Source organism: Ranitomeya variabilis, chromosome 5, assembly GCF_051348905.1.
Source record: "Ranitomeya variabilis isolate aRanVar5 chromosome 5, aRanVar5.hap1, whole genome shotgun sequence".
Taxonomy (NCBI): Eukaryota; Metazoa; Chordata; class Amphibia; order Anura; family Dendrobatidae; genus Ranitomeya; species Ranitomeya variabilis.
Genome location: NC_135236.1, coordinates 311988797 through 312013056, shown reverse-complemented (window position 1 = coordinate 312013056; position 24260 = coordinate 311988797). Strand labels below are relative to the sequence as shown.

The following is a 24260-nucleotide window of genomic DNA, read 5'->3' as shown; positions in this document are numbered from 1 at the left end:
TATTAAACATAACTTTAGATCCAATTTTTTGTTTTTTTTTTCCAAACAGGAAGAGGAAAGAATAATATAAGATATTGAAAAAGTTACAGATTAGTTCAAGGCAATCATCGTATTTTGGTATATATAAATGTCAATTAATCAAAAATAACAATAAAGCTGCAGGAATTGGTATTAGCTTACTATGTGGTTTTTAGTGTTTTTGTATTTACTTTTTCTGTGTATTTGTGTGAAACTTTAGGCTGCAATGGATTTTTGCATGAATATGAACACAAAAGCAAACAGAAGAAAACTAGTGAGGGCACTATTCATTGTTCCTAGACAAAGGTAACTAAAGCAAATCAAATGTTTATTAAAATGTGTCTTAGGCAAATGTTCCTATGTGACATTTGTGAGAAGCAAGATACATTAAGCGAACAAAGAAGATCTAGTCAAATGTCCCAGATGGGACAACCCCTTTTGTGGCATGTCCCACCTCCGGGACCCATATCGATCTCCAGAACACTGTACTCTCAGGAGTATAGAGATAGCCATGCTTGCAGCACCAGTTACACTCTGTATGGACTGCGACTGTGTAATGATGGGGACGCCACACTTATAGTGATCAAACATTGATATCCTGTCCTAAAGTCTTGAAAAACACAGTCATGGACGAAAGTGTTGGCATCCTTGAAATTGTTACAGAAAATGATGTACTTCTCCCAGAAAATTATTGCATTTACTGTTTTGTCATATGCATGTTTATTTCCTTTGTGTGTATTGGAACAACACATAAAGTCAAATTTGACACACGACTCCAAAAATGGGCCTGACAAAATTGCTGGTTCCTTTCCAAAATTGTGGTTAACCCCTTCATGACCCAGCCTATTTTGACCTTAATGACCTGGCCATTTTTTGCAATTCTGACCAGTGTCCCTTTATGAGGTAATAACTCAGGAACGCTTCAACGGATCGTAGCGATTCTGAGATTGTTTTTTCGTGACATATTGGGCTTCATGTTAGTGGTAAATTTAGGTCGATAATTTCTGCGTTTATTTGTGAAAAAAACAAATTTGGCGAAAATTTTGAAAATTTCTCAATTTTCACATTTTCAATTTTTATTCTGTTAAACCAGAGAGTTATGTGACACAAAATAGTTAATAAATAACATTTCCCACATGTCTACTTTACATCAGCACAATTTTGGAAACAAAGTTTTATTTTGCTAGGAAGTTATAAGGGTTAAAATTTGACCAGTGATTTCTCATTTTTACAACAAAATTTACAAAACCATTTTTTTTAGGGACCACCTCACATTTGAAGTCAGTTTGAGGGTTCTATATGGCTTAAAATACCCAAAAGTGACACCGTTCTAAAAACTGCACCCCTCAAGGTGCTCAAAACCACATTCAAGAAGTTTATTAACCCTTCAGGTGTTTCACAGCAGCAGAAGCAACATGGAAGGAATAAATGAACATTTAACTTTTTAGTCACAAAAATGATATTTTAGCAACAATTTTTTTTATTTTCCCAAGGGTAAAAGGAGAAACTGGACAACGAAAGTTGTTGTCCAGTTTGTCCTGAGTACGCTGATACCCCATATGTGGGGGTAAACCACTGTTTGGGCGCATGACAGGGCTCGGAAGGGAAGGCACGCCATTTGGCTTTTTGAATGGAAAATTAGCTCCAATCTTTAGCGGACACCATGTCGCGTTTGGAGAGCCCCTGTGTGCCTAAACATTGGAGCTCCCCCACAAGTGACCCCATTTTGGAAACTAGACCTCCCAAGGAACTAATCTAGATGTGTGGTGAGCACTTTGAACCCCCAAGTGCTTCACAGAAGTTTATAACGCAGAGCCATGAAAATAAAAAAAAAAATTTCTTTTCTCAAAAATGATTTTTTAGCCCGCAATTTTTTATTTTCTCAAGGGTAACAGGAGAAATTTGACCCCAAAGGTTGTTGTCCAGTTTCTCCCTAGTACGCTGATACCCCAGATGTGGGGGTAAACCACTGTTTGGGCACATGCCGGGGCTCGGAAGTGAAGTAGTGACGTTTTGAAATGCAGACTTTGATGGAAGCTCTGCGGGCGTCACGTTGCGTTTGCAGAGCCCCTGATGTGCCTAAACAGTAGAAACCCCCCACAAGTGTCCCCATTTTGGAAACTAGACCCCCAAAGGAACTAATCTAGATGTGTGGTGAGCACTTTGAACCCCCAAGTGCTTCACATAAGTTTATAACGCAGAGCCGTGAAAATAATAAAAAATTCTGGGCTAAATTATTTTTGAGGAAAGAAAACTTATTTATTTTCCCAAGGATAACAGGAGAAATTTCACCCCAAGAGTTGTTGTCCAGTTTCTCCTGAGTACGCTGCTACCCCATATGTGGGGGTAAACCACTGTTTGGGCACATGCCAGGGCTCGGAAGTGAAGTAGTGACGTTTTGAAATGCAGACTTTGATGGAATGGTATGTGGGCGTTATGTTGCGTTTGCAAAGCCCCCGATGTACGTAAACAGTAGAAACCCCCCACAAGTGACCCCATTTTGGAAACTAGACCCCCAAAGGAACTAATCTAGATGTGTGGTGAGCACTTTGATCCCCCAAGTGCTTCACAGAAGTTTATAACGCAGAGCCGTGAAAATAAAAAAATCATTTTTCTTTCCTCAAAAATAATTTTTTAGCCCGCAATTTTTTATTTTCCCAAGGGTTACAGAAGAAATTGGACCCCAAAAGTTGTTGTCCACTTTCTCTTGAGTACGCTGGTACTCCATATGTGGGGGTAAACCACTGTTTGGGCACACGTCGGGGCTCAGAAGGGAGAGAGCACCATTTGACTTTTTCAACGCAAGATTGGCTGGAATCAATGGTGGCGCCATGTCGCGTTTGGAGACCCCCTGATGTGCCTAAACAGTGGAAACCCCTCAATTCTAACTCCAACACTAACCCCAACACACCCCTAACCACAACCCTAACCCCAACACACCCCTAACCACAGCCCTAACCCCAACACACCCCTAACCCTAGTCTTAACCCTAATTCCAACCCTAACTCTAATTCCAACCCTAACCCTAAGGTTATGTGCCCACGTTGCGGATTTGTGTTCGGATTTTTCCGCACCGTTTTTGAAAAATCTGCAGGTAAAACGCACTGCGCTTTACCTGCGGATTTACCCCGGATTTCCAGTGTTTTTTGTGTGGATTTCACCTGCGGATTCCTATTATGGAGCAGATGTAAAACGCTGCGGAATCCGCACAAAGAATTGACATGCTGCGGAAAATACAACGCAGCATTTCCGCGCTGTATCTTCCGCACCATGGGCACAGCGGATTTGGTTTTCCATAGGTTTACGTGGTACTGTAAACGTGATGGAAAACTGCTACGAATCCGCAGCAATCAATCCGCTGCGGATCCGCAGCCAAATCCGCACCATGTGCACATAGCCTAATTCTAACCCTAATTCCAACCATAGCCCTAATTCTAACCCTAATTGTAACCCTAAACCTAATTGCAACCCTAATTCTAACCCTAGCCCTAAGTGCAACCCTAGCCCTAAGTGCAACCGAAAAACAAAAATAAATATATTTTCTGTATTTTATTATTGTCCCTATCTATGAGGGTGATAAAGGGGGGGGGTTATTTACTATTTTTTTTTATTTTGATCGCTGTGATAGATCACAGCGATCAAAATGTACAGGGAACGAATCTGCCGGTCGGCAGATTCGGCGGGCACACTGCGCATGTGCCCGCCATTTTCCATGATGGCGGCACCCATGCGAGAAGACCGAGGACACCGGGACTAGGTAAGTATGGGGGGGTGCGATCGGACAGCGGAGGTTAGGACGGGGGGGGCGGAGGGGAGGGGAGGAGGGGAGAGGAAGGCGCTTAGGACAGGATGGAGGGGTACGGAACACTGACGGCGGCTGCAGATTGCCGCCGTCAGTCGTGGGGGGGCCAGATCGGGGTCTCCAGCCATGGCCGATGCTATGGCAGCATCGGCCATGGCTGGATTGTAATATTTCACCAATTTTCATAGGTGAAATATTACAGATTGCTCTGATTGGCTGTTTCACTTTCAACAGCCAATCAGAGCGATCGAAGCCATGGGGGGGCGAAGCCACTCCCCCTGGGCTGTAGTACCACTCCCCCTGTCCCTGCATGTCTGGTGAAATTGGAGTTAACCCTTTCACCCGGCCTGCAGGGGCGCGATCCGACCATGACGCATATGCTGCATCACAGGTCGGATTGGCACAGGTTTTCATGACGCATACGCTGCGTCAAAGGTCGGGAAGGGGTTAAACAACTTTTTAAAGCATCTGAGGCTCGTTTAAATTCACCTGTGGCAAGTAACAGGTGTGGGCCATCTTTGCACTGGGTGTGTGTGTGTGAGACAATAGGCATGGAGAAGATAAAAAGGAACAGAGAACTGTTTGAGGACTTAAGGCCCCGTCTCACACAGCGACGCTGCAGCGATACAGACAACGATGCTGATCGCTGCAGCGTCGCTGTGTGGTCGCTGGGGAGCTGTCACACAGACAGCTCTCTCCAGCGACCAACGATCAGGGGAACGACTTCGGCATCGTTGAAACTGTCTTCAACGATGCCGAAGTCCCCCTGCAGCAACCGGGTAACCAGGGTAAACATCGGGTTACTAAGCGCAGGGCCGCGCTTAGTAACCCGATGTTTACCCTGGTTACCAGCGTAAATGTAAAAAAAACCAAACAGTACATACTCACCATCTGTTGCCCGTCAGGTCCCTTGGCGTCTGCTTCCTGCTCTGACTGAGCCGCCGTACAGTGAGAGCAGAGCGCAGCGGTGACGTCACTGCTGTGCTCTCACTTTACGGCAGCAGTCAGAGCAGGAAGCAGATGGCAAGGGACCTGACGGGCAACAGATGGTGAGTATGTGCTGTTTGTTTTTTTTTACATTTACGCTGGTAACCAGGGTAAACATCGGGTTACTAAGCGCGGCCCTGCGCTTAGTAACCCGATGTTTACCCTGGTTACCAGTGAAGACATCGCTGGATCGGTGTCACACACACCGATTCAGCGATGTCAGCGGGACCTCAACGACCAAAAAAAGGTCCAGGCCATTCTGACACGACCAGCGATCTCGCAGCAGGGGCCTGATCGCTGGTACGTGTCACACATAGCGAGATCGCTACTGAGGTCGCTGTTGCGTCACAAAACTTGTGACTCAGCAGCGATCTCGCTAGCGATCTCGCTATGTGAGACGGGGCCTTTAAGAGCCAAAATTGTTGAACAATATCAACAATCTCAAGGTTACAAGTTCATGTCCAGAGATCTTGATGTCCTTTGTTCACGGTGCCTAACATAATCAAGAAGTTTTCAACCCATGGCACTGTAGCTACTCTCACTGGATATGGACACCAGAGAAAATTTGATGAAAGGTTGCAACGAGAATGGTCCGGATGGTGGATGAATAACCCCAATCAAGTTCCAAAGAAATTCAAGCTGTCCTTCAGGCTCAGGGTGCATCAGTGTCGGCACAATCTATCCGTCGACATTTGAGTGAAATGAAACGCTATGGCAGGAGACCCAGGAGAATCCCACTGCTGACAGATCTAAAAAAGCTAGACTGCAGTTTGCCAAAATGTACATGAGTAAGTCAAAATTCTTGCGGGAAAGCATCTAGTAGATAGATGAGACCAAGATAGAGCTTTTTGGTAAAGCACATCATTCTATTGTATACCGAAAACAGAGTGCAGCCTACATAGAAAAGAACACCGTACCGACATTCAAATGTGGAGGTTCAAGGATGTTTTGCGGTTGCTTTGCATCCTCTGTCACTGGGTGCCTTGACTGTGTGCACGGCATCATAAAATATGAAGATTAAAAAAGGATTTGGGTTCTCAATGTAGTGCTCAGTGTCAGAAACCTTGGTTTGTGTCCTAGGTCATGGGTCTTCCAGCAGGAAAATAGCCCCAAACATACTTCAAGAAGCATCATAAAATGGATGGAAACAAAGCACTGGAGAGGTCTGAAGTGGACAGCAATGAGTCTGGTTCTAAATCCCATAGAACACCTGTGGAGAGAGCTTAAAATTACTGTTGGGAGAAGGCACCCTGTAAATATGAGACCTGGAGTAGTTTGCAAAAGCAGAGGTCCAAAATTCCAGTTAAGAAGTGTAAGAAGCTTGTTTATGGGTATAGGAAGCGATTGCTTGCAGTTATTTATTCCAAAGAGTTAGCAACCAAATATTAATTTGAGTGCCAACAATTGTACAGTTTGCCTCTTTGTCCTCTTTTTTTTTTTAATTTTTAAATTTGTATTTTTTTTATTTTGTGGTGTTCCAATACACAAAGAGGAAATAAATTGTGTGTGTGTGTGTGTGGAAATACTTTAATTTTCTGGAACAATTTCAAGGATGCCAACACTTTTGCCATGACTATATTATGCACTTCATGTATTCTGTCACAATCTATAAAACATCGATGTCTGGTTTCCTTTCATACTTTCTTCTCCTTGTTAAGACGGCAATATTGATAACAGCATTTTTATGGAACTGCTCATAAGGGAAGTTGCTAAATAAGATTTGATCAGTGAAGGTTAGTTGATAACGGTGTTGATATAGGTCCACTTAAAGGGGTTGTCTCTTGAAGACAGCCTTTGTTCATATTCAATTTTCCACTTTCAACAAGGTGGACCCCAATCACTGCTGGTCACTGAGCTCAGCGTCTCGTGCCATCACTTATTTCTTCCAGCTTTTCTAAGGTCCCCACCATATACCGTATATACTCGAGTATAAGCCGACCCGAGTATAAGCCGAGACCCCAAAATTTGCCACAAAAAACTGGGAAAACTTAATGACTCGAGTATAAGCCTAGGGTGGAAAATACAGCAGCTACCGATAAATTTCAAAAATAAAAATAGATACCAATAAAAGTAAAATTAATTGAGACATCAGTAGGTTAAGTGTTTTGGAATATCCATATTGAATCAGGAGCCCCATATAATGCTCCATACAGTTCATGATGGGCCCCATATGATGCTCCATACAAAATTAGCCCCATATAATGCTCCATAAAGTTTATGATGGGCCCTATAAAATGCTCCATATTAAAATATGCCCCATATAATGCTGCACAAAGGTTAATAATGGCCCCATAAGATGCTCCATAGACACATTTGCCCCATACAGTGCTGCATAAAGGTTAATAAGGGCCCCATAAGATGCTCCATAGAGATATTTGCCCCATATAATGCTGCACAAATGCTGATTATGACCCCATAAGATGCTCAGTAGAGATATTTGCCACATATAATGCTGCACAAATGCTGATTATGGCCCCATAAGATGCTCCATAGAGATATTTGCCCCATATAATGCTGCACATATGCTGATTATGGCCCCATAAGATGCTCCATAGAGATATTTGCCCCATATAATGCTGCACGAATGCTGATTATGGTCCCATAAGATGCTCCATACAGATATTTGCCCCTATAATGCTGCATAAATGCGGATTATGGCCCCATAAGATGCCCCATAGAGATATTTGCCCCATATGCTGCGATTAAAACAAAAAAAACAAGACATACTCGCCTCTCGTCGCTCAGGCCCCCAGCACTTGCAATATTCACCTGTCCTCTTTCCACCGTCGGGCGCCGCTCCATCTTTTGCGTCCTCTGCACTAACGTTCAGGCAGAGGGCGCGCACTAATCACGTCATTGCGCCCTCTGACCTGAGCGTCACAGCATAGGATGCGGAAGACGGAGTGGCGCCCGACTGTGGAACGAAGACAGGTGAATATCGCGCAATGCTGCTCACCCTCCCCATTATACTCACCTGCTCCCGGCGCGGTCCCTGGCAGCTTCCCTGATGGTCTTCTCCGTGCACTGACCGCTTCTTCCAGCATTGAGCAGTCACCGGTACCGCTCATTACAGTTTTGAAAATGCGGCTCCACCCCTATTGGAGTGGAGTCGTGTCCATATTCATTACTGTAATGAGCGGTAGCATGTGACCGCTCAATGCTGGAAGAAGCTGTCAGCGCCCGGAGACCATCGGAGATGCAGGGACCTCGCCAGGAGCAGGAGAGTATGCCACAGCTGCCGCTCCCCCTCGAACGCCGTCTGGGACAATGACTCGAGTATAAGCCGAGAGGGGCACTTTCAGCCTAAAAAAATGGGCTGAAAATCTCGGCTTATACTTGAGTATATACGGTAGTTTAGATAGTTGGATCAACCGGTCTTGGGGAACAAAAAGATTGCCAGTCTGAAATCGGACATGCTGGTTCCCTTTCTCCCCTGAAAATCATCTTTCAGGGGCCCTTATAAACATTAGACTGTCGGCAGAACCTGATATTCGTTTAATTTCTAAGGAGGCTTTAACTTTTCTGTTATGTTTTCAGATTGGATTTGTTGCCATTTTACGCCAGATTGGTTGCTACCTTGCATCCATGTATGTCAGATGTTGCAGAAGATCTTTGTTCCATGCTAAAGGGGGATTTCAGATTCCATGTAAGTGTTTAATACAGATAGAAATACATTTATGTTTTTGGTGGGTTTTGTATTGTATTAGGTAAAACAAATTAATATGATATTTTAATTATTTAGGTCAGAAAGAAGGATCAGATCAATATTGAAACCAAGAACAAGACTGTGAGGTTTATCGGTGAACTTGCCAAGTTTAAAATGTTTAGCCGAACAGACACCCTTCACTGTCTAAAGGTTTGCTATTCCATTGCATTTTTACCTTATCGCCTATCAGACTGTTATTATCACAACCGGATTATATTACCATGTATTTATACAGACATTTCCCATAGACAGTTAATTAGAATAAGACATTTCTGATAAATATGATATTCAGAGAAGACCATTTTGTTACGCAGAGAGTGACTGACCTGCTTCTGAAATATTGCTATAGCTACATACAGTAGCTTGGTTGCGCATGTTTACTACATTAGAACCTTTTGCTATCACAAGCTTCTTTTTTTTCCATGACCTGTACCATCTATTTCCACAGATGCTGCTGTCAGACTTCTCACATCACCACATTGAGATGGCATGTACACTTCTTGAAACCTGTGGAAGATTTCTGTTCCTTTCTCCAGATTCTCACTTAAGAACTAGTGTACTTTTGGTAAGACTGATCTTTCTTGCTGATCTTCAGGGCATTGGGTACAGCACCATGTGTTAACTGACATTTTTCTATCGCTTCATTGGGGGACAGCGGAAACCATGGGTGTATGCTGCTGACGCTAGGAGGCTGACCCTAAGCAGAAATAAGTTAGCTCCTCCCCTGCAGTATATACCCACCACCTGGCATGGTGCTAATCAGATAACCAGTTTTAGCTTAGTATTCAGTAGGAGGTGGACACTGGGCTGCTCTCAGTACTGTTTCTACCTTAGGTTAGTTTTTTATTAATTATTATTATTATTATTTATTTATATAGCTCCATTAATTACATGGTGCTGTACATGAGAAGGGGTTACATCAAAATACAAATATCACTTACAGTAAACAAAACTAACCGACAAACTGATACAGAGGGAAGAGGACCCTGCCATTGCGGGCTTACATTCTACAGGATTATGGGGAAGGAGACAGTAGGTCGAGGGTTGCAGTAGCTCCAATGGTGTTGAGGTGGCCGTGTGGTCTTTACAGGCTGTAAGCTTCTTTGAAGAGATGAGTTTTCAGGTTTCTTTTGAAGGATCCAAAAGTAGTGGATAACCGGATGTGATTAATGATTACTGATTTTCTTTGTGTTCAGCTTGTGATATGGACAATAGAGGGAATTGTGTCACTCTGTTCTCTCCCTAAAGACCAGTAGAACAGTGTGGTATTGTCACTACTGTTGTCTCCCCATTCCATCTGGCAGGACCCTATCCACTTAACACATCAAGAGTGTTCAGGGCATCCACTCTGAGGACAGGCGGACTGTTCCTTGCCATCACTCCTGGTCCGCTCGCCCCCTCAGAGCCAGATGTGCACTGTGGGGAAAATGCACCCGTTTCCTTCCGATGACAGCCCAAAAAACTGCGTCCATCCGTCCCATGGTTTGCACCCGGGTCTTCGACGTCCATCTTCTGTATCAAGTCTGCGAGTAAGGATTTTGGAACTTCAGGACAGGTAGCCGACCTTACCAAGGTATCCCAGATCTTGGTTTCGATCTTAGAACGAATGCCCAGCCCTGCCTCCCCCACAGGACCACCTATTCCTTCCCTTGTTGTTCCGGACCCTGTGGCCCTTCAACCACAAAAGTTAACACCACGCAGGCGTTCCAGAGGTTTTAGAAAACGTACCTGCACTAGCTCATTGTCTGCGTCCTCATCGTCCTCTCCATCCTTTTGGATTTCATCTCCCTCCCCCTCCCTCCTCTCCGATGTTCCAGTTCCTAAGGAGTCAGAACCTCAGTCTGAGTCAGATTCTGATCTAGACTCCGAACAGATCTCTAAACCACGGGACATTGTATCTGTCAATCAGACCCTTGGCATAGAGGATCCAGAAATCTCTTCCTCTGAGCAAACCGTATCAGAAAGACTAAGCATCCTCCCAGAACCTTCGACAACCACAAGGTGTTCATCAGAATCTTCACTAGGGAATAGGAACATCCAGACAAGCGTTTCCAGAGAAGAAAACGCATGGACTTCTTGTATCTTTTTACATCTGATCTGCTTCAGAAATGGGCAGTGTCTCGCTCAGTGGACCCCCCTGTCTATCGGCTTTCCACTAACACTATTCTTCCTCTCTGACACAGCCTCCTTAAAGGAGCCCTTTGACTGACACATTGAAGCCCTCGCCAAATCAGCCTTCTAGGCTGCGGGCTCAGCCCTCTGCCCATCCAGTTGAAGCAACATGGGTAGCCAAGGCAGTCTCTGCCTGAGCAAAACACCTCCGGCAGGGTATCCTGTCAGTCACCCCCACTTCAGGGCTCACAGACCTTGTAGACCAAATCGGTCATGCAGGGAAGTATCTCCTCACAGCCTCTCTCAACGCAGCCGCTTGCTCTGCTCTGGCAGCCGGCAACATAATCGCCACAATCAGGCTCTTATGGTTGAAGGCATGACACGCAGACACAGCTTCCAAAAGGAGAGGCGCTGGATAAGATAATTTCCAGTGCCACGGGGGTAAGAGTACTTCACTCCCTAAACAGAGACCTAAACGTCCGTCTCCCAAGCGTCGCACAGTGCAGTTTCATTTTTTACAGTGATTCCCAGTTCAGACCAGTAACCGACAAGGCAAATCTCCAGCCCATCAGGAGAGGAAGAGACCTGCCTTCAACCAAGCCCACCACCTGGCGCCCTTGAGCCCACCAGCGCCGGTCTACCAGATTTGAATCCAAGAGATTATCCTCGGCATGATGGGCCTCTCTCACCTGAGAAGCCTCTCTGGGTGGGTGGATGTCTCATTTTATTTCCAAGATGGGCTCTTGGCAATCGACGATGCCTGGGTCCTAGCCGTCACCTCCAGGTACCCCATCTGCATCCAAGCTTATCCCATCCTTTTATGTGCCGGACCAACAGCCCTGTCCCATCCTTGGGGAGTTAACCCCTTGGATGTCCAGAGGCACTTACGGCGTCCATGCGGCCCTCACTCCATTGCCCTGATGAACAGCGGCGATGGAAGGTAGGCGGACAGTCGCTCTCCTCCTCTCTGATCACGGAGTGATGGAAGGAGGCTTCCTGCACCATCCACTCTGAAGCAGCTGACCTGAAAGCGGAGGCAGCCTGGGTTCCGTACTTCATCTTTCATCTGCGGTGGCTCCATGCCAGGACTCACAACGCTGGTAAGATGGGCTGGGTGTGAGTCTGGGCCACAAATGGGTCAAAGACTCTGGCGGAGGGCTCCCGCTAAAGTGCTTTGAGCGCTATTCCCCGTGGCATCCCCTCTCCCTCCGGATGTCGCTCCAGCCGGCTGCAGAAATCTAGTCCCCGGCTTGGGCCTATTCTCGGCTACAATCTCGACGATTCACCCACTTCATGATGTCGTGGCAGTAGTTTCGTGCACTTGTGCCCGCGATTTGGAGATTCTCGCAGACTGCGAGACTTCTCTCCCTACACGTCAGACGCATATCACGCCCTTCTGCAAATCCTGGCGGCTATCTTTATTCTCCCGGCCGGCTCTTTACACATGCTGGCGGGGGCGATCAGCACTTCAGAGGAGGGGAGGACTGCTATTGGTCACAGGACCTGGGAAAGATCACTGAGCCTTCAGCAGATACATTCATTAGCCTCTCTCTGCAGTATTCACCGGGGCTTACAAGCCACTGCACTCCCTATTGGAGCATATCAGCAGAAGCAGAGACATATTGTGGTACATCCTGTCACTCCCTAAGACATCCAAGAAGGCTAACAAGGCACATAGTGTTTTTCACCTCATATACCACCTGCCAGACTTAGTTACCATGGGGACAGAGTATGCCACTCTGCATAGCCTGTGAGCTCGAATGCGTTCAGGAGCCCTTCGCCACTACCGAACCCATTGTACTTACTCCCCCTTAGTGAGCTTCGTCACTTTTGCAGTCTATGGCTTCACTAGCCAAAGTGATAGAGTCCCTCCCAAGATTCCTCCTCTACCGGTCGGGGTCTTCGTTTGCCTGTCTTGGAGGGTTCCTCTACCTCACGAGAACTCTGGCCAACAGGGGCTGTTCTCAGAGAAATACTCCATAGGCATCCAGGAAACTGGCTCATAGCATTCCATCACCTGGGCCTTCTCGCACCTCGGCATCCATGTACTCTGTATCCCTTGCCCCCTCGCCCAGAGCTTGCAGTGGCCAGAACTCTTGAGTCCGACTCTGTGATTCCCCTTCAGCTATACGCGTCGGATTGTCAGGCGACGGTCGACAGTCTCATTGAGGCCGTCAACCAGACTTTATAGGTTGACGAGGACCCTAATTCTGTCCTGGATCACTCGGTCTCCTTCAAGAGGATCAAACGTCCTCAAAAAAGGTTTTCTCCAACCTCCCTGAGTTCCAGGACATAGTTTGACGGCATAGAGAGCGACCAGACAAATGCTTTGCAGGTCAGAAGCATATTGAGGCGAGATATCCATTTTCCTTGGATCTGCGGAAGGAATGGGCCAAACCCCCTTCAGTTGATCCGCCTGTCTTCCACCTGGCCACCAGAACCCTTTCTGTCCTTACCATATGGGTCCTCGATTAAAGACCCCACGGACCGTCAGAAAATCTTGCCCGTTCGGTTTTTGAAACCTCAGGCTCGGCACTCTCTCTTTTGCCGTGGGGTGGGTAGCTAAACCTTTGGTCTCTTGGGCACATACCCTGACCAGAACTACCCTGACCTTCCCCCAGAAGCAGCTGATCTGGCAAATCAGATCTCCTTGGCCAGGAAATATTTGTTCCACGCATCCGTAGACTCGGCTAACTGTGCAGTGCTTGCAGCCTCAAATGCCATCACCATCCGACGAGCACTGTGGCTCAGGGAATGGCGTGCGGCTACATCCAAATAGTCGCTGACGTCTCTGCTCTACCAGAGCGGTCGTTTATTTGGAGAGAAGCTGGATCAGCTTATCTCGGACGCCACAGGAGGAAAGAGTAAATTCTTTCCCCAGCAGAAGACTAGGCAACCTTTTTGTCGTCAACAAGACGCATTTCCAGCCTTTTTGTAGCAATCTCAGTTGGTCCAATACAGCCACCTCTTCCGGATCGGGGTGTTCCCCTCATGGGGACAGGGGCCCTCAGGTCTCATATAAGACCAACCAGTCGTGGAAGGGCCGACCCAAGCAATCTAGATCTAAAGGATCCAGGTCCCATAGATTATCGGCCCAATGACTCAGGGCATTATCCGGTCTACACCAGCAGAGTAGGCGGTCGTCTACTCCTTTTTCTTCATAACTGGCTCTGTCGTCCATGACGAATGGGTCAGAGACCTGGTGTCTTCCGGATACAAGAGTGTTTGGTTTTTTTTTGTTTTTTTACCCCTCGTCCTCCGGCACGGTTCTTCCCCTCTCACACCCCCAAAACAGTCGCCAGGGCCCGGCCTTTCTACCGAGCCATAGTTTCGTTATGTTAGGTGGATTCGCTCGGCTATTCCGTCTTACCGTGTCAAAGGCAAGCCTATCCCAACAGGGATTAAGGCACACTCCACTCGTTCGGTTGGTGCCTCCTGGGCCATTCTGCACCAGGCGTCAGTGGAACAGGTTTGCAAGGCTGCGACTTGGTCCAGTCTGCACACCTTCGTGAAGCACTACATAATTTACACTCAGGCTTCCACAGATGCAGGCCTGCGAAGAAGGGTCTTGCAGGCGGCGGTAGCTCCATCTCTTGGCAGCTGGTGCATGGGATTTGTTCTGTTTTGTCGTTTCCCCACCTAGGGACTGCTTTAGGCTGTCATTTGGTCTTGTGTCCCCCAATGAGGCGATGGAGAAACAGGGATTTTTGTGTACTCACCGTAAAATCCTTTTCTCCGAGCCACTCATTGGGGACACAGCGCCCACCCTGTTGGCCTGATGGCTGGTGTATGTTCTTTGATTTGACGTTTTATACCCTCATATGATGTTCTTGGTCTCCTACTGCTTTGTCAAGGAACTGGTTCAGCTGGACCCAGTGTGTGGGTATATACTGTAGAGGAGGAGCTATTCTTTTTGTATTTACTTAGTGTTTGCCTCCTAGTGGCAGCAGCGTAACACCCATGGTCCTGTGTCCCACAATGAGTGACTCGGAGAAAAGGATTTTACATTGAGTACACAAAAATCCCTGCTTTATGTTCTTTTAATTACTTTTTTAATGAAACTATTTTGGTACAGTTAGTCTAGTAAATGTCCTAATGCTAACATTTAAACGGGTGTTCTTAAATTGCTTTAATTAGTTAGCATGAAAATAAGGCAGTTTTCTGTTGACTTATTTTTTTCAATCTGCTGTCATTCTCCTGCAATGAGAGATTATATATTTTATAGTGTATAGCTGGTTTCCATGGAGCCTGGCCAAGTGTGCACAGTAGTTATTTTCCAGGAGTTAACTCTTTACACCCCAGTCAGCTCTCTCCAGTCTATTGGTTTCTATACAGCAGTTATCTTCTCACCTACCTCTTCTACCTCTCATCTTCTTCTGAAGAGATGTAGTTATAAAATCATCAGCCTAGCAAGTCTCCTAATCAGACTTCTCTGCTCTCCCTCTCCAGACCTGTGTGTTTATTTAAATGCCTTATCTCTATGTAAATTCATTTATACAAATGTAGACTCATAACAAACCACTGATAGCTAAACGTGTTATAGCAGAGCATGTGCTGGGCTTTATAGTTCTGCTAATGCCACAGTTCTATTCATTTAGAGCTGTTTCTCAAGAACGAGAATCTGCCCTGCCAGAAACTATGGAAAAGCGAAAAATACAGCAATGGGCGTGGGTGAACTAAAAAAAATAACTTTTATTCCATATTATTAAAAATAATCCAAGTAGGTCATTTGTCGGGCACATGGCTTCATATGAACAGATCAACGTGTTTCGACTTTAGTCTTTTTCAAGATCTGAAAAAGGCTAACATCAAAACGCGTTGATCTGTTCATACTGTTCATATGAAGTCATGTGCCCGACAAATTATCTACTTGGAACGATTTTTTAACATGGAATAAATTTTTTTTTTTTTTAGTTCACCCACGCCCATTGCTGGATTTTTCTCTTTTCCACTGTGCAATATTTGGCTGCTACTCCACCAGATCCGTGCAAAGGAGTTGGCTGACTTAGGGGAGTCGATTTGAAGGCTTGGTAAGCTGACTAAATATTTTTTGTATGCTGCCAGAAACTATGACGTAAGGAAAATAAGGGGCAATGCGCTGCTCTGAAGTGCTGTAGAGACCATTTGAGAATACCCCTTTAAACTTAATCCTAGCCACAAGACTAACCCTATTTAGTCTTAGAAAGAATGTAAAAACACAAAAGCAGCTTCAAGTAATGAATAAAAACAGCATTGAATCGTGAACTGCACATGATTCAATGCTGTCTTCATTAGCTTTTAACCCCTTAACGACCGCCAATACGCCTTTTAACAGCAGCAGTTAAGGGTACTTAAACCACAGCGCCGCTTTTTAATGGCACTGAGGTTTAAGTGTGTAGCGCCCCCCCCAAGTCGGATTTTCTCAGTGATCTCGGCTACTGGGGGTAGCTGAGACCCCAGAGAACATGATTCGGGTCGGTTTTTACCAACCCCAGTGTTGCGATCGCCATTATCGGTTTAACCACAAAAAAAAGTCAGATTCTCCATTTACTTTCTCCTCTGATGTGATCACACATCGTCCTCCGATCACACACACACCACCCCCCCCCCCCCCGGTACCTGAGGTGTCCAGGAATCCTCTCATGAAATCCCCCCCGCGGCGTCTTCCTGGAGAAAATGGCGGGCGCATGCACTGTGCACTCGTCGAGATCTGCCGCCCGGCTCCCAGCAACAATAAGAAATTTTTCCTATTTGTTCATTTTGATCACTGTGATGACTCTCACATTGATCAGAAAATAGTAAATAGAGCCCCCCCTTATCACCCCCTTAGTTAGGGAAAAATAATAAAATATATATATTCCATTTTTCCATTAGGGTTAGAGTTGGGCTAAGGTGAGTTGGGCTAAGGTGAGTTGGGCTAAGGTGAGTTGGGCTAAGGTGAGTTGGGCTAAGGTGAGTTGGGCTAAGGTGAGTTGGGCTAAGGTGAGTTGGGCTAAGGTGAGTTGGGATTAGGGTTGTGGTTAGGGTTATGGTTAAAATTGGGAGGTTTCCACTGTTTAGGTACATCAGGGGGTCACCAAAAGCGACATAGCGCCACCATTGATTCCAGCCAATTTTGCATTCAAAAAGTCAAACTGTGCTCTCTCCCTTCTGAGCCCTGCCATGCACTCAAACAGTGGTTTACCCCCACATATGGGGTATCGTACAATTTGTCCTGAGTATGCCAACAATTTTGGGGGTCTAATTTCTCCTGTTACACTTGGGAAAATTAAAAATTTGGGGGCGAAAAGATAATTTTTGTGAAAACAAATATGATTTTTTATTTTCACGGCTCTACGTTATAATCTTCTGTAAAGCACTTGGGGGTTCAAAGTGCTAAAGGGGTTTCCAAAATGGTGTCACTTGTGGGGGTATTCCACTGTTTAGGCACATCAGGGACTCCCCAAACGTGACATGGCGTCCGATCTCAATTTCAGCAAATTCTGCGTTGAATTCTTCCCTTCCGAGCTCTGCCATGTGCCCAAACAGTGGTTTACCCCCACATATGGGGTATCGGTGTATTCAGGAGAAATTGCACAACAACTTTTGTGGTTCAATTTCTCTTTTTACACTTGTGAAAATAAAAAAAATTGGTTCTGAATTAAAATGTTTGTGAAAAAAAGTTAAATGTTCATTTTTTCCTTCTACATTGCTTCAGTTCCTGTGAAGCACGTAAAGGGTTAATAAACTTCTTCAATGTGGTTTTGAGCATATTGAGGGGTGCAGTTTTTAGAATAGTGTAACTTTTGGGTATTTTCTGTCATGTACAACCCTCAAAGTGACTTCAAATGTGATGTGGTCCCTAAAAAAAAAAAAAAAAAAAATGGTTTTGTTGTAAAAATGAGAAATCGCTGGTCAACTTTTAACCCTTATAACATCTTAACAAAAATTTTTTGTTTCCAAAATTGTGCTGATGTAAAGTAGACATGTGGGAAATGTTATTTATTAAGTATTTTGTGTGACCTATCTCTGATTTAAGGGCATAAAAATTAAAAGTTTGAAAATTGCAAAATGTTAAAAATTTTCGCGAGAGAGAGTTATGACTGGAAAATGCATGATTTGTGTAAAAAACTGGATACGGTCGCCAGACTCGGTCATTTCACCTCACGTTTCATACGTTTTTCGCCAGATCAGTCGCTGAGTGGTTTTCTCCGTCCCCTGGAAAACTAATTTTTGACAAATCCAGCAAAAGACGGATGAAACGTTAGGCCATCAGGTGCAGTCCGGCGCTAATACAACTCAATGACAAAAAACGGATCTGTTTTTTGAAAAATTTGCCGGATTGTGCCTGATGACAAAAAAACTGATGTGTGAAAGTAGCCTTAGAAAGTTCAGTTCTGGTATCGGAACAGTACCCGAAAATAATGGATACCCCAAGTGATTAAAAATAAAATGTGCGCTCTCTCACGCGTCTTTCGCCCGCGCTCTCTGTGCCATCACCGGATTAGCCCGAATACTTCACCGGACTTCAGCAGAAAGTCTGTGTTTGGCGTCTATGTCCTAACAGTGACTGCCCAATATGAATGCCAAACATTTCTGTTCAGGTTCGCCCATCTCTAATCCTGACTGCTGTAGGTATATGGCACTGCTGTAAAGGTGGTGCTCAAGAAGGGTTCGACTTCATTATCAATATAATAAAGTACTTGGCACTCCAAGGATAATATGTGCAGATTGCTATTTTATTGTAGGCAATACTTGTAGGCAATACAGAAATTCTATAATGTTTTGGTCCCACAATCTGGGCCTGTCATCAGTTACAGATTTTCACGAGAAATAGATAAGCTGCAGTATGGGGTGCAAGAGAAAGTCGATGTGGGAGAGGCACATTTCTCTTGCATTAACTTCCGGGTTGCCTACAATAAAATCACAATCTGCAGATATTCTTCTTGGCGTTCAAAGTACTTTGTTTCTCCTACGTATCATTGGGGGACACAGGACGAATGGGGGTGTTATGCTGCTGCCACCAGGAGGACACTAAGTTAAACACACACAAAAGATTAACTCCTCCCCTGCAGTATACACCCACAGGCTGGACAATCCAGAGCCAGTTCTTACTTAGTGTCTCAGGAGGCACTTGGGTCCTCAGGACCCCACCAATTTTTGTTTTTAACGGAAGGGAGCGACAGGCAAATTTTCAGCTCTGATCTCTCCCGCACCAACAACGGGCAAGTACATGGAGCGTTCCTCCTGTATCCTTTCCCGCGACGATGGATGCCAGCCCTGGCTCACCTTCCAGTGTGGCGACGGCTCCTAAGTGTTCCGATCTCCCTCCCTCCCTTTCAGGCGACCACGGGGACTAATCATCCACCTAAGTCTCCTGGAGCCAGGGCACAGCCGGACAGAATGTCATGGCGTCCGTGCAGCCGCCCACTGCATCACCACTGAACAGAGCGGATGTTGCACGGCGGCAGAAGCTCTCCACCCTCTCCCTACTAAGGTGAAGGTGGATGGAGCATCGGCCCCATCGCACAAGGTAAGTGCGGGGGCCGCCCAGCTGATAGGGGACCGCCCGTTCAGGGATCCCTCATCCTCTGTCTAATGCGGCGCTGCAGCCGCGGGGCAACTTTTTTATAAAGGCATGTGGAGCAATCCGGCGCTCTGTTAGTGCGGTGGCACAGTTTACCGGCCCTGGGCCGGACTACAACTTCCCTCCCTCATACAGCAGGACGGCGGTGGCAATGGCAGCGTTCCGACGCGCATAGCAGGGAATCCACCGCCCGCCCACGACACGCCACCCTCTCTCTCTCTCTCCCTGGGCGCTTCTCGTTCCCGAGAAGCGCCCTTCTCACATCTCGGCGGCCATCTTGGACCAGGGTGGATTGATTTAAATCACGCCGATTTAAATCATGATTTAAATCACGATTTAAATCAAAAGATTTTTTTCTATTTAAATCGGATCGATTTAAATCATGATTTTAATCATGATTTAAATCACTGATTTAAATCAAAAGGTTTTTTTTTAATATAAATCACGATTAAAATGAGAAGTGAGAGCAGTGCGCATGTGCGCCCATAGTTACACGGACGAAACTAGGGGCAACGATCTAACGCCAGGGTGAGGGGGGACCCCAAAGTAAGTAAAAATCTTTTTTGTTTTACTATATGGCAATAGGTAGGTGTTTAAAAGCAGCATGTCTTAATTGTATAAACTATTAATAGCCTCCACATTTTGTTCATACTGCCCCTTTAATTCCACACTTCTAGCTTGGTTTCACTTTTGGTTTAGTTTCTTTTTCCATTCAGTTGACATGCCCAAACTTGTTGGATAGTCAGCATCCTACAGAAACCTCTGGAAGAGCATGGCATTGTGAATGTTACACATATACAGCCTTTATTCTACTGAGTTAAACAACTCAGCTTTATCTCATGATGGAAGAACCTTTGGATGGTAAAATATTTTCCTCAAAAAGCAGTTTATTGAAAAAAATCCGATTTAAATCAAAAAAATCCGATTTAAATCAAAAAAATCCGATTTTTTTGATTTTTTTAAAAAAACATTGATTTTTATCCACCCTGTCTTGGACCAGGAAGTGTGTTGTCGGCTCTGCAGCACCACAGCGCACAGGACTTCAGGATCTCCCTGCCAAACACCGCAGAACTTGGTGAGACGCACTCAATAGGATTGTCTCTTCCCCTGCCAGTACGCTCACTTCATGGTAAAGATGTCACAGTCTAAGCAAAAACGGACTGGTAAGACCCATTCTGTTATTTTTGCTGTTTGCACCTCCTGCAAGGTATCTCTGCCCCGAGGTCACACTACCCCGCTGTGCTCCGCCTGCGAAATGTCTGCGGCACAGGATACTCCGGCCTCTGACCCGGAATGTAGTGAGCCTAGTACCCCCGCATGGGCGTCCTCCCTTGCTCGCTCTGTGGCATCTTTGGAAAGGACGATACAGTCCCTCCGTGACCCGTCCCTTACTCAGGGCACTTCCACGGAGGATGTAACGCGGCCTAAGAACCCCTCTCGGCCTAGAGGTCGTACCGTTTCCAGAAGCCCTCTCTCATCTAGAAAGAAGTCCAGGGTAATATCTCCGGTCCGTGATCAGCCCTCCGGCTCAGAGAGCGAAGTCTCCCGTCATTCATCCCCAGCTCATAGCAGGGAATCCTTTCTGGACGACGCATCCAGCGTGTCCTGTTCCCCAGAGTATCGTCACGACCAAGAGACCCTAGATTCTCTCATAGACTCTGTAAGTCAGACGCTACAGTTAGAGGAGGAGACCCCGTCCAAGGCGGTTCATCCCGTGTCATTCGGACGAACCACAAAGGCTCATAGATTTTTTCCTACGCATCCTCAATTCAAAGACATTGTCGATCTTCACAGAGTCCGTCCGGATAAACGCTTCTCAGGTCAGAAGGCTATGCAATTGAAGTATCCGTTTGCTCAGGACCTTGCTAAGGAGTGGTCTCAGTCACCCTCCGTGGACCCGCCAGTGTCACGGCTAGCCACCAAGGCGGTTCTATCCTCCTCCGAGGGCGCATCCATCAAGCATCCCACTGATAGACAAATTGATCAGATGGCTCGCTCGGCTTTTGAAGCTTCCTCGGCTTCTCTCTTCCCTTCTTTTGCCGCCACATGGGTTGCAAAAGCCATGACCCATTGGGCCGAGTCTTTAGCCTCTACAGCTCTACACGCTGACTTACCCCCCGAGGTTTCACACCTGGCCACTCAGATTGCCAGAGCGGGGGACTTTGTAGTTTCCGCATCTTTAGACGCGGCTAACTGTGCTTCACAGGCAGCGGCCAATGCTGTCACGATCCGCAGATCCCTTTGGCTCAGGGACTGGAAAGCGGACTCAGGATCCAAAAAATCTCTCACGTCCCTTCCATACCAGGGCGAACGCCTTTTTGGGGACAAACTAGATAAAATAATTGCAGACTCCACAGGGGGAAAGAGCAAATTCCTTCCCCAGCAACGGACCTTTCGCCCCTTTCGCAACCAACAGGGCCGAGGCCGATATTTCCGTTTCGGCTCCAATTGGTCCAATCCTTCTTCCGCGCCACCCGGCGTCGGGAGAGGTCAGCGCAAGGATAGAACCTCCCAGCCATCTTACAAACCCTCTCCCTCTTGGAGAGGCAGACCCAGACAACAGGGGTCCAGGGGGCCCAGAACCAACAGGTCTCCACCTCAATGACTCTTGGCAGACGCCAAAGGACACCGACAGAGTTGGCGGCCGCCTACTCTTCTTTCGGGACGCGTGGCTCTCGGTAGTTCCCGACCGATGGGTCCGCGATCTGGTATCCTTCGGTTACAAGATAGAGTTTGTCTCTCTTCCCCCATCTCGTTTCTTTCAGTCCCCTCCTCCCAGAGCAAGGGTCCGTCAGTATTTTCAGGCCATAAGATCGCTATGGGAAGACGGGGTCATCATCCCGGTACCTCAGAACGAGAGGTACCAAGGTTTCTATTCCAACCTTTTCATTGTACCAAAGAAGGATGGCTCAGTACGTCCAATATTGGACCTCAAGCTCCTCAACAAGTACGTCCGTGTACGTCAATTCCGAATGGAGTCCCTTCGTTCGGTAATTGCCTCTCTGGAAGAGGGCGAGTTTCTTGCATCTCTAGATGTTCAAGACGCTTACCTGCACATTCCCATTCTACCGTCTCATCAGCGCTTCCTCCGCTTCGCGGTCCAGGGGCACCATTTTCAGTTTGTCGCCCTACCTTTCGGGCTGGCCACCGCTCCTCGGGTGTTCACCAAGGTCATGGCAGCTGCCGTGGCCATTCTACATGCTCGAGGCATAGTGGTGTTGCCCTACTTGGACGACATTCTCATAAAGGCCCCCTCTTTCCGATCTTGTTCAGAAGCGGTAGACGTCACAATAAATACTCTTTTGCGCCTGGGCTGGAAAATCAATTTCAAAAAATCTTCCCCAGTCCCGGCCCAAACCATATCCTACCTGGGAATGATCCTAGACTCTTCTCAGGGTCTAGTACTTTTGCCTCCGGAAAAAGTAGCCACTCTACAGAGAGAAGTCCGGAAGCTTTCTCAACCTCGCTCTCACTCCCTACGCTTCTCCATGAGGGTACTCGGCAGGATGGTGGCGGCAATGGAGGCAGTGCCCTTTGCGGTTTTTCACCTCCGGCCCTTACAACACGCCATTCTGGCAGTATGGGACAGGAATCCCGCCTCACTCGACCGCCGTCTCCTTCTCTCTCGCCCAATCAGACAGTCCCTCAGGTGGTGGACCAAGAGGTCCTCCCTGACTCAGGGGAAGTCTTTCCTTCCGGTGCACTGGCTGGTTGTCACAACGGACGCCAGTCTCTTCGGCTGGGGTGCAGTGTTCCAGCGCCACTCGACCCAGGGTCGCTGGTCTCCGCAGGAGTCCCAGCTGCCCATCAATATCCTGGAGATTCGGGCAATCAGACTGGCTCTCCATCATTTTCAGCCTTTCCTCTCCGGCCGTGCGGTCAGAGTCCAGTCCGACAACGCCACTGCGGTAGCCTACATCAACCGCCAAGGGGGCACTCGCAGCAAGGCGGCCATGGTAGAGGTGACGCTAATTCTCCGCTGGGCCGAGACACATCATTCCATACTCTCAGCAGTTTTCATCCCAGGCGTGGAAAACTGGGAAGCGGACTTTCTCAGTCGCCACAGCCTCGATCCCGGAGAGTGGTCCCTCCATCCCGCAATCTTTCACCAGATATGCGCTCGATGGGGGACCCCGGACGTGGACCTAATGGCATCTCGACTCAATTGCCAGGTTCCCGTCTTCATGGCCAGGTCTCACGACCCCTCAGCCTTCGGAGCCGACGCTCTCGTCCTCTCATGGCAGGGTTTCAGACTCCCATACATCTTTCCCCCAATTCCTCTTCTGACAAAGGTGATCAGGAAGATCAAGGCAGAACGGATCCCAGTAATTCTCATCGCTCCAGACTGGCCGCGCAGGACATGGTATGCCGAGATGGTTCAACTGGTCTCAGACGTACCTTGGAGGCTGCCGAGTCGCGCAGACCTCCTGTCTCAAGGGCCCATTTACCACCCGAACTCAGAGGCCCTGTGTTTAACGGCGTGGCCATTGAGTTCTGGGTACTGAGGCAGAAGGGGTTGCCCCAGACGGTGATATCTACCATGCTCCGCGCACGCAAGCCTTCTTCTATGCGCATCTACCACCGCGCCTGGAAGGCATACTTCGCCTGGTGCAGGAAGCAGGGACGTTTTCCCCTCCGTTTTTCTATCCCTCACATTTTGGAATTCCTCCAATCAGGCGTAGACTTGGGTCTTGCTCTCAGCTCTCTTAAGGGCCAAATTTCTGCTCTCTCGGTTCTTTTTCAGAGAAAGATTGCAAACAGATTGCAGGTCAGGACCTTCATCCAGGGTGTTTCTCATATGGTTCCGCCTTACAAGATGCCCTTGGAACCATGGGACCTGAACCTAGTTCTCTGTGCTCTTCAAGAGCCCCCCTTTGAGCCCTTGCATGAAGTGTCTTTGCTGTTCTTGTCTTGGAAGATTGCCTTCCTCGTGGCTGTCACGTCTATTAGACGTGTCTCTGAGCTGGCAGCTCTGTCGTGCCGACCTCCTTTTCTCGTGTTCCACCAGGACAAGGTGGTTCTGCGGACATGTCCGACTTTTCTTCCGAAGGTCGTTTCCTCCTTCCATCTTAATGAGGAGATTGTTCTTC

At 47.0% G+C, this 24260-nt stretch overlaps 1 protein-coding gene across 6 annotated transcripts in view; it reads left to right on the top strand.

Moving 5' to 3' along the window:
• The window catches only part of UPF2 (UPF2 regulator of nonsense mediated mRNA decay), a 124572-nt gene that overhangs the window by 60717 nt on the left and 39595 nt on the right, over positions 1–24260 (top strand). For all 6 annotated transcript variants that reach the window (XM_077264579.1, XM_077264577.1, XM_077264582.1 and 3 more), the window contains exons 8-11: positions 239–324; positions 8345–8453; positions 8550–8663; positions 8962–9078. In XM_077264579.1, coding sequence (XP_077120694.1) covers positions 239–324; positions 8345–8453; positions 8550–8663; positions 8962–9078 — 426 coding nt within the window. The remainder of the gene's footprint in view (positions 1–238; positions 325–8344; positions 8454–8549; positions 8664–8961; positions 9079–24260) is intronic.